An 11,172-nucleotide genomic window follows, 5' to 3' on the forward strand; every position below is an offset into this window, starting at 1 on the left:
CCTAGTTGATCCAGAAGAGGAGAGGAGAGGAGAGAAACAGATCTGCTGCTGCTCATCACAAACAAACTTTTTAAGACTTTGTGAAAACTCTGGTGGTTGTCTTTGGGAAGATGGTGGGTATAAAACTTGTGGTGGGTGCAATGTGGAACTATAATTTTACAATATTGTGTCCCACTATTAAGCACAATACAAAATAAATCTTTTAAAAAGAGTGGTGGTGTAGTATACCAAAGAAAAAGACTCTGGTAGGGGTGGGGTGGGGGAAGTTTAGGTCCTGAAGAGGAGGACCTAAACAGGGTTGAATTGTTATGTGGAAAACTAAGAAATGTTACATATGTACAAAGTACTGTGTTCTGTGTTTTACTGTTGACTATAAACCATTAATCCCCCCATAAAGAAAAAAAAGAGGTGAGTCTTTTTTTTTTTGCATCCAGTGTTATCTCTGTGGTTTGGTGCCTGCACTGCTCCAGAGGCCATTTTTTTCCTTTTTTTGTTTCCCTTGTTGTTGTTATTGTTGTTGTTGCTGTTGTTATTAGATAATACAGAGAGAAATCGAGAGAGGAAGGGAAGACAGAGGGGAAGAGAAAGATAGATACCTGTAGACCTGCTTCAACTCTTGTGAAGTGACCATCCTGCAAGTGGGGAGCCTGGAGCTACAACCTGGATTGTATTGCTGGTCCTTGTGTATCTCACCATGTGTGCTTAACCTGCTGAGATACACCCGGCCCCCAGAGGTGAATATCTTAATAGATTATTGGCATGAGAAGGGGGTGTGATTTAAGAGTGACTCTAAAAATCAAAATTGCTAGCTGGCCAATTGCCAGGCTAGCTTTGCCAGAGAGAGAAGAGAACAGGAACTCATGGGTGAGTGGAAACACAATGCAATACCTTTATTGATCAGAGACAACAGTTTTTATATATCTCTTTAACCGGAAGTGGCAAGTGGAAAAAGGACATGGCTAGGAGAGGGGGTGGAGAAAAGAAAAGATCACAAACATAAAAAGCTTCCATAGCAGCAGTTATGAAGGCTCTAACCAATGGGATAAACAAATACCCTGCAGGCAGGGTGGGTCTCAGGCAAAACAATGATTATGTAAATAGACCATAGTATCAATGATGGAGAAGGGCATAATGACCAACAGCCAATCAGATTAAGAGGGGTGTCTTCAGACAGTGCCTCCAGGGTCAGAGTCCCCTACTTTTAAAGAACTGGAAGATTAAACAGTGTTCTTTATAAAACAGAAACTCCACCTAGGTAGAGTAGAGAACATACCAGTTACACAAAATGACTTTCATACTTGAGGCTCCTAAATTTCAAATTCAATCCCTGGCACCACAATAAACCTTAAACTATCTTTCTCTCTCATTAAAATAAAACAAATAAGGCTGCCTAGTGAACCCAGGACTTTTGGAGCCTCAGGCTTAAGAGTCTATTTGCATAACCATTATGTTCTCTACTCCCCACCCTGCCTGAGGGATAATTCACTAAAACAATGATGGACAAAGTGGGGAAAGGCATAGAGAAGGGTTTCCAGCATTCATCCCTGGGAAGCAAAGGCAGACCAGCAGTAAAATGAGGGGATTATCAGGCATACTCAGGGTGTAGTGTTGGGGGGCCATGGGGAGAACTACTCACAGGGGCTTTACTCTTTCTGACTCCTCCTAACTTCTTCCAAATCTCACCTGCTGGCTGGACACTGGGCAGGCTCTCCCAATGCCACTTCCCATGGCTGCCTCTCTCCAGCCAAGTATGGCCTGTCCTTGCCCCTCAGCCTGGCTGGGTCCTTTCCCCAACTTGCTGTCCAGCATCCTTGCTGCACACAGGGTGTTAGCACCATTCCACGGGGATCTGCTCAGGACAGTGGAGCCTGCTGCTTGCTTCCTGTGCTGACAGTCTCAGTCTCTCTCTCTCTCTCCCCACACCCCCACCCCCAGTGATTCCAAGGCTCAGGGAGGCCACTCAGTGGTAGAATGCCAGCCAGTTTCTCATGCCTTAAATACTGGGTTAGGTCTCTGGCCTCAACTTACTAACTAGGAAAATAAAGACCAAATGACATCTTAAATGGCAATCAAGCCTTGGTAAATTAATTTCTCCTCCTTCCCTCCCTTCCTTTCCTTTCCTTCCTTTTCCACCTTTCTCTCTCATTAAAAGGAAGAAAAAAATGGTGTGGGGAGCAACCCAGAGAGAAAGGGACAGGTGTGGCACTCTGGCATTCCTTCTGACTGCAGGGTAGACCATCTGCTTTGCCCTGTGTGTGGCCCAGGTTGGAGACTCTGGCACCACATGAGGTCCCCCATGGTGGTGGTGGCTATGGTGGTGCTGGGGGTGGGGGGACGGGGTCCTGGTGCTTTGGGCTCCGGTGGTTATCTCCCTGCATCCACCACTAGGGGCAGAGCTGGGACAGTGTCCAGAGCTCTTGAATCTGCCACTTGCCTATTTGAGAGGAAGGGTGTGTATGGTTGCCAGAAGTGGAGGGATTTGCTGAGTCCCACAGCAGAAGAAAGATGTGCTCTCCTTTACACTGTTTGCTTACAGCTTCAGTTTCCAATAACCCTATTAAGTAAGTTCAGTGAGGACTTAGGATGTTCCAGCATTTTACACAGGGAAGGGGGGCACCTAGCATGTTAGGCCTGTGGGGGGTCTGGATGTCCTCTGACTACCCAAACCCTACCTCAATCACTCTCACAACTTCTTATGAAAACTCATTAGGGGTTTTCATATTATGTCTTCTGTAAATAGTGACAATTTTCATGCTTCCTTACAGTGTGGGCACTTTTCCCTTCATCTTTCTTATCTAATTGTTCTGACCAGTGCTGCCAATAACAGGATGAATGCAAGTTCATTCTTGCCTTGTTCTTGGCTGCAATGGGTAAATGGGAGGGGGGCTCATGCTTTGAACAAGTGGCTGCAGGTCTTGGGGTAAGGCTTCATGGGGCTTTAGCATGCTCAGGGTACCCTGGACTGGGATGATGCAGATTATGTGGAAGCTATGAACACATTTCATATCATAGATAATAACCATCATGCCATTGGGTACTTTCTTCTATAATAATGACTTTATTCATGTCTTCTGGGTACTTCAACTAGAAGTTTCTTCTAGAAGGTTGAATGTTAGGTTTTCAGGGGAAAATACTAAGAATGAAACAATGCTTCTAAACATCTCTACAAATTAAAGGTAAGTCAGGCAGAGAGGTGTGAAGAGCCCTGGTTGGGTGTCTCTGTGTGACTTTCAGCTTCAGTGGTGAGGTTGAGAATCTTCTGCTCATGCTGCTTCATCAGGTCACACACAGTGAGCAAACAGGAATGCTGGAATCGCACCTGAGGGGCTTGTCCCAGGTGGATAGAGTCAGGTCAGAGGTTCCAGATACTCCAGGGCCTCTGGGTGGGTGTAAAGGAGGCAGGGTGCATGTGCAGAGGGGAATGAGGGGGTTCATTCCTGGAACAGGCACCTGCGGGCCTTGGGGTGAGGCCCCATGGGGCGTTTGGGGAGCTCAGGGGGCCCTGAGGGGCTGGGGGAAGGAGGCAGAGGTCTGAGCACAGAGTTGAGGAGCAGCTCCTGAACCTGTGACTGGAGGCTAAAGTAGGACTCAGAGGAGCTTCTCTGTGGACTGGGGGTGGGGGCCCAAATGGAGGGCTCTGCCAGGCATCCCTGAAGGTGGAGGCCAGATGCCCCTGCAGCTGAGAGCTGGAGTCCTGGCTGGTAGCCCCGGGCTGGGCTCATGTAAGGCTGGTGGCCCGTAGGGTGCTCAGAGGCCTCTAGCTCCAGGTAATAAATCTGATAGACGTCTTCTTGCTCCTGCAAGGATAATAACGTGGTAGACCTCTCCGGGCAGGACAAACAGTTGATAGTTTTCTTCCTGGGCATCCTCAAGTGCACGGGCCTCTTCCTGGTCCTCCTGCAGCTCGGCAGCGATCTCATCGAGAGGGGCGTGCAGGTCACAAGCCTCTTCCGGGAGGCCCTGCAGCTCGCAGGCCTCTTCCAGGGGTTCCTGAAGCTCACAGTTGTCTTCGCGGGGCTCCTGCACCTCGCAGACCTCTTCATGGGAGACCGTCCCCAGGAAGTGTGTCTCCAAGTCGCTGGGGTCAATGATGATGACATTGTCCAGAGCCCCAAGGTTGCTGCAGCTCAGTCCGTTCACGGGTTCCCCACACTCACCAGTTCTGGGGCGCTTTTCAGGATGGAGTCCTCCAAGCTGAGCTTCCTCCCAGGACGCAGGGAAGTCCCCGGAGCTGCGGGGTCTCCTGGCCATCCTCTCCATGGTGGCGAGCCGGCCGGCTGGCTCAAGGGCAGGTGGGAGGCTGGAGCTGTAGACAGGGACAGATCTTCTGCTCTGAGTTGACCTTCCTGGCTGGGTGCAGACTCCAGCAACAGCAGGTTGGTTCCTAGCGGTTCTGGGACTCAATCCTTGGATGCAGTTGTCTGGCTCTGAGTGAGGAAGATGTGGTCTGCAGCCTTTTTGCCCCTCTCAGGAGGTTGACTTATAGTCACATGCAGACCCACCCTATTCCTCTCCCCACCCATCTCAATCCCATCACAGATCTCCCAATGCTGCCTCCTTGGGGAAACAAGGATTTGAGTTTTAACTTTTGTGATGGATGCGGTATCTTTTCCACTCATAGCTGCACAAAAACAAGGACATTTGGTTGTTATATTGATGCCCTGCTGCTGAGTGTGTTCCAGGAATTGGTGGTGACTGTGCCTTTCCCAGTGACTAGCTGGTGACTCCTCGTGGTCCCCAAACTGTGTTGTCCTATTTCAGAGGAGTGCCCTCCCATGCTTCCTGTCTTTACACCCCAGTGAGATCTGCCTCCTTTTGGCCCTCCTCCTCCTCTTCCTGCATGTTCTCTTTCTCCACCCACTGAAAACTCATTCTATCTTCTTTACTCCACAAGGGGTGGTTTTCCTCTGTTGGGATGTGCATCTGTAGATAAAGACTTGCACATGGTGTGGGGACAGGGAGGACAGCACAGCACACATCTTTCTGATGGGGTGAGGGCAGTGCATAATAGTTATGCAAAAGACTTTTTTGCCTGAGGCTCTGAGCTTTCAGATTCAATCCCCAGCACCACCATAACCTAGAGCTGAGCAGTGTTCTGATTTTTCTCTCTGTGTCTTCCCCTATCTCTCATTAAAATAAAATAAGAGAGTCAGGTGGTAGCGTAGCATGTTAAGCACATATGGTGCGAAGCGCAAGTACCCGCCTCAGGATCCCGGTTTGAGTCCCTGCCCCCCACCTGCAGGGGAGTCGCTTCACAGGCGGTGAAGCAGGTCTGCAGGTGTCTATTTTTCTCTCCCCCTCTCTGTCTTCCCTTCCTCTCTCCATTTCTCTCTGTCCTATCCAACGATGACATCAATAACAACAACAAGAATAACTACAGCAACAATAAAAAGGGGCCAACAAAAGTCAAAATAAATAAAAATAAAATTAAAAAAAAAATTTAATAAAGGAGAAAATTCAGGAATCTCTATAAAACATAGTTATGTAACATCAATTTGAAAGGAAAATTACAGCCAATCCAAGCTCAAGAAGAAAAATAATTAAAAAAAAATAAAAACAAAGGAGTAGGGCACCAAAGTAAAAACCCTGGGGTGAGGGGGAGGGTGGACATTTGGCTTCCCAGGCGGGGGGGAGGCATTGGGTGGGATGGGTCACAGTCTTTTGGTGGTGGGAATGGTGTTTATGTACACTCCTATTAATTTGTAGTCATATAAACCACCATTTAATTAATATGAGAGGGGAAAAATTGAATGTATGTCTCAAACATTTTAAAGCACAGGCTAAATCTTTTTAATACATAGGCTGAGTCTTTGATATGTTGACTCTCTCAAAAGCCTAGACCAGGGAGAACAGAAGCAACCAGTGGCACAGCTATATTCAAGTTGCTGGGTATTATACAGCAAACCCTAACAAAGGGAATTTTCAGAGTTAACCCAATTACCAAATAATGTGATGATAACAATAACTATCCATTGTCTTCTTGAACCCTAAGACAGCAGGAACTTCACATTTCTACTATAAAGTCTATATTACCCCCAGTCCTGGAACCTTAGGGTGAGGCCCACTTTCCTGCATGCTTCTCTCAATTCATATAAAATAATATTGTATCCGCAGATCACAACCTAATACATTAATCACGAGTGTCACCTCAGCATGCATCACTTCAGACTGTATCCAGAGACTTCAGGTATAGAATGACAACCCTTCAGCTTCATCACTCGGGTGAGACATTTCTGTTCATAGTATTCTCTAATTCCATTCCAGGTGGTTCATTTCCTAAGAAAATCCCAAAACCTAGATATAGACCAGTCCCCTGAGATAGAGCATATGTTCACACGTATCCATAAACTACGGCAAAATACATACCTGAAAGCAAAAGTACAATCGTCTGCAGTGAGTACCCGCCAACACTTCATCTGCATTATTCCAGCCTTTATGTCCATTATTGTTCAACAATTTATTTGGCTTTGTATATTAACTCTCTTTTCAACCACCAGGTTCCAGATGCCAGCATGATGCCGACCAGACTTCCTTTGACAGACGACCTCACCAATGTGTCCTGGAGCTCCGCTTCCCTAGTGACCCACTCTACTAGGGAAAGAGAGAGGCAGACTGGGAGTATGGACCAACCAGTCAATGCCCATGTTCAGCAGAGAAGCAATTACAGAAGCCAGACCTTCCACCTTCTGCAACCCACAATGACCTTGGGTCCATACTCCCAGAGGGATAAAGAATGAGAAAGCTATCAGGGGAGGGGATGGGATATAGAGATCTGGTGGTGGGAATTGTGTGGAGTTGTGCCCCTCCTATCCTATGGTTTTGTTAATGTCTCCCTTTTTAAATAAATTAATTAATTAAATTAAAAAATAGGATAGAAAAATAGGGAGGCAAGATGGTTGCCTTGCTGTAACCACCTGTGAAAGGGGTGAAGGTAAGTTCTTGACTCACAATGGCATTAGCAGCAGTAAAGTGGGCAATATCAAACAGAATTATCTTGAAATATTTATTCCCACTTCAAAATGCACCTTTAAATTGTGTTCGGCATAAATCTCCATGTTCCTCCCTTCCATTTGGCAGATGATTATTGCAAAGTAGATCTTGCTTTGACATCTGATGACAGAACAATAGTTTGCTACCACCTTTCTGTGGACATTCCATATAAACACACAAAGCCTATCCCTCAACCAGATCCTGTACATAACAATAGAGAGACACATGATCGAATGCTGAAAGCTAGGTTAGAAGAAAACAGTGAAAACTTAGAGCAGGGACCCTTGGTAGAACAACTTAGCAGAATGGTCTTTACTACCAAGCACTGCTGGTATCCTCATGGACAGTATCATAGATGTCAAAAGTTGAACCCTCCAAAAGGCAGATGATGTTGAGATTCTCAGGAATCAAAAAGAAATCTTAATATGTGTCTCACTGGCCATTTGGGAAGATGTAATCTGGTGTATCCATGAAATGTTATGTAGTAAAATATAATAAAGCGTTTTCCTATATAGTGAAAAAAAAAAGAAAAAAGAAAAATAATTTGTGAGGATTCTAAGATTTCAGGTTTAATCCTCATTTCCACAATAAAGAAAAACTGAGCAGTGTTCCATAAGAAAAAAAATGTTGGGGGAGCCAGCCAGGCAGTGGCACAGCGGGGTAAGCACACATGGTGGAAAGCACACGGACAAGCATCAGGATCCCGGTTTAAGCCCCCAGCTTCTCATCTGCAGAGGAGGTTTACTTCATAGGCAGTGAAGCAGGTCTGCAGGTATCTGTCTTTCTCTCCCCCTCTCTGTCTTCCCCTCCTCTCTCCATTTCTCTATGTCAAACAAACAAACAAACAAAAAAAGGTTAGAAAAAATGTTGGTACATTGGAGTAGACTGAACCCCAAGAACATTCACCATGGATATATATATATATATATATATATATATATATATATATATAAAATTTGTTTTATTGTAATAGGAGAGAGAAACAAGAAAATAGAGAAGGCACAACCAAACAAAATATTACTCAGCTCTGGTTTATGGTGGTGTGGGGCATTTTGGAGCCTCAAGCATGAGAGTCTTCTTGCATAATTATGATGCTATCTGCTCCCCACTCCACCTCACTCCACCCCAAAGACCAAGGTATTTTTTGTTCGTTTGTTTGTTTGTTTGTTTTGATTAGAGGCAATCATTATTGACAAGATTGTAGAATAAGAGAGAGGGGTACAATTCCATACAATACCCACCACCTGAGCTCCATAGCTTCTCCATCCCTTCCCTATTCTTTATCCCTCTGTGAGTATTGACCAAAGAACTTTATGGGGTGCAGAAGGTAGAAGGTTTGGCTTCTATAATTGCTTCACCACTGAACATGATGTTGGCATGTTTCTATCTTTCCGTGGTTGGGTTGGATTCTGGGGAGGTGAGGTACCAAGATACATTGCCCAGGGAAGTCAGGTTGGCATCATAGTAGCATCTGCAACATGGTGGCTGAAAAGCAGTAAGGTATAAAGCAGAACAAATTATTTAATAATCAGGAACCTAAAAGTAAGAATAGAGCAGATGGAACTAAGGGTCTTCACGTAGGAAGAAGCTAGGAAATCTATTTTAGGTATACTCCAAGGGGCCTATGACTTTACTAATTGTTGCCTGATCCTGACAGCTGACATGCAGGTGGGCTAAAAGTATAGTCTGGGAAGATGGTGTCAGAATTGAGAATAGACCTGGAAAGATGGATCAGGGCAGAGAGTAGCTCTTAAAGATGGGGTAAGTATATAAATACCATTAATTGTAGACCCCATCAATCTGTCTCATTCTCTGTAAAATCCATATTCCTCCAAATCCTGGAAACTCTGGGTCTTTTTTTTTCTTTCATGCTTCTCTTGATCCATACCATTTGATACTGCATCTGCTCATCGCAACCAAATCAGTGCAACTAGTGGCAACTTGATATGTTTCACTTTGGACTGTGTCCAGAGATGCCAGATCCAACCTCCAGCTCTAATACTCCTTTCCTAGCTCAAGGGACTCCCTAGTTCCATTTCAAATGGTGCACTTCCTAAGAAAGTTACAGAACCTAGATATAGACCAGGGCCCAAAAGATAAGGCACAAGTACACATGTATCCATAAGTTAGGGGGGAAATATACACCTTAAAGTAAAAGTGTGCAGTATTCTGCAGTGAATACTCAAAAAGTGCAGCAGCAAGTAGAGAAACCTAAAAAACGATACCATAAAATACTTAATCAGTTCATTTCTACTTAAGCCAAGATACCCTCCTCTCCAGCTTCCTATTTCACTTCCCTCAATCACTCTAAACCTAGCCCTCTCAGATAAAGTAAGGACTACAAAAGCTGGATAAGGGCTAGAGACTGGCACACTTTAATGACGGATCTTTTGGTTACTACCAGGACACCCCATCACCTGAGGCTCTAGTCAGGGAATTCTTGGATTCCCACGTAGATATGATGGGCCTAGACCTCTAATAGATCTCTCTACACCATCACTGGTCATCTCTATCAGGAACAGCATCATAAACCCCCTTGTGGGCCTCTGCAGGACCTTGCCCTCAGTGTAGAACAACAGTGGTAGGTTTAAACTTCCTCACTCTCAGAAGGGAGGCTAGGTCAACATAATCTGCCATTCTAGGAAAACTGTCCTGAAATTAGTGCAGCCTAGAATCTTCCTAGCTGCAACCATGGACTGCGAGCTCAGACTGACAGGTATGCAAAGGTTACACAGTCTCCTGTGCTAAATATGAAGAGATCTATCTATATATGTCTTACAATCCAGAGGCATTTCTACCTTCTATTCCTGACTGTGCAAGTAAGGTCACAGGCATCCACCCTGTACTCTGTCAAAAGATGCACTCTCTGGGAATTTTAGTCTTGGAATCTGTCCAGATGAGTTTCTCTTCACAGGGAGTCTCTGTCTCATGGTTGCTCCTGCTTCCCAAATAAGCCACCTCTGGGCTGGGGGTATGGGGTTGTGGGTGCAGTGGGAGACTCACCACTTTGCTCCTTTGTCCTTTCCAACACCCTTCTGCCAATTCATAAATGGGTTATAATTTTCCACCATTGTTTCTCTTTGTGCCCTCCTCTGCAATCTCTCTCCTACTGGCTTATAGATCCTTCTTTCATTCAGAGATGCCAAGATCTGAAGAGATATCTTGAGTCAACCTAGGTCTTGTCTTTTTGCAGCCATCTTGTCCCTGCCTATCATTAACATGTTTTTTTTTTACAGTTCTTTCACCCCTATTTACTTTCATTATCAATAAATATTATCTTAGCAGATTTTGTCCCATGCTTTAAGAGACATTCATTTATGAAACATTATCAATCAATTTCCTCAAATAACCTAGTAAGATCATTGTGTTCCTGCTAAAGACCTATTTTATACTTTCTCATTTATCGGCCACACTTGTCTTTTATTTCTTTTTTTTCCATTTTTTTCTTTTTTATTTAATAAAGGATTAATTAACAAAACCATAGGGTAGTAGGGGTACAATTCCACACAATTCCCACCACCCAATCTCCATAACCCACCCCCTCCCCTGATAGCTTTCCCATTCTCTATGCCTCTGGGAGCATGGACCCAGGGTCATTGTGGGTTGTAGAAGGTAGAAGGTCTGGCTTCTGTAATTGCTTCCCCGCTGAACATGGGCGTTGACTAGTCGGTCCAGCTCCCAGTCTGCCTCTCTCTTTCCCTAGCAGGGTGGGTCTCTGGGGAAGCAGAGCTCCAGGACACATTGGTGGGGTCTTCAATCCAGGGAAGCCTGGCTGGCCTCCTGATGACATCTGGAACCTGGTGACTGAAAAGAGAGTTAACATAAAGCCAAAAAAATTGTTGAGCAGTCATGGACCCAAAGCTTGGAATAGTGGAGAGGAAGTGTTAGGGGGGTACTCACTGCAAACTCTAGTGTACTTCTGCTTTCAGGTATATATTTTGCAGTTTACGGATATGTGTGAACATATGCTCTCTCTCACAGAAACTGGTGTATATCTAGGTTTTGGGACTTTGTTAGAAAGTGAACTACCTGAGATGGAATTAGAGTATACTATGAAAGGAAAGGTCTCACCCGAGTAATGAAGCTGAAGGGTTGTCATTCCACATGTGAATTCTCTGGACACAGTCTGAAGTGAAGCATGTTGAGGTGGCAATCGTTGTGTTGGTTAGGTTGTGATCGGCA

The 11,172-nt window shown here is 45.0% G+C and overlaps 1 protein-coding gene and 1 pseudogene across 1 annotated transcript; one reads left to right on the forward strand and one right to left on the reverse strand.

Annotated features, from left to right (window-relative positions):
• Window positions 1-3,431: 3,431 nt before the first annotated feature.
• LOC132536297 (proline-rich protein 23A-like) lies at window positions 3,432-4,260 on the reverse strand. Its single transcript, XM_060183924.1, has 2 exons — window positions 3,883-4,260; window positions 3,432-3,797 (listed from the first exon to the last, which is right to left on the reverse strand). Exons 1-2 carry the CDS (start codon window positions 4,258-4,260, stop codon window positions 3,432-3,434), a joined length of 744 nt encoding a protein of 247 aa, XP_060039907.1.
• A 2,689-nt stretch (window positions 4,261-6,949) lies between these two features.
• On the forward strand, window positions 6,950-7,776 carry LOC107522299 (large ribosomal subunit protein mL42-like; annotated as a pseudogene).
• Window positions 7,777-11,172: the final 3,396 nt, after the last annotated feature.

Source organism: Erinaceus europaeus, unplaced genomic scaffold, assembly GCF_950295315.1.
Source record: "Erinaceus europaeus unplaced genomic scaffold, mEriEur2.1 scaffold_521, whole genome shotgun sequence".
NCBI classification, from domain to species: Eukaryota; Metazoa; Chordata; class Mammalia; order Eulipotyphla; family Erinaceidae; genus Erinaceus; species Erinaceus europaeus.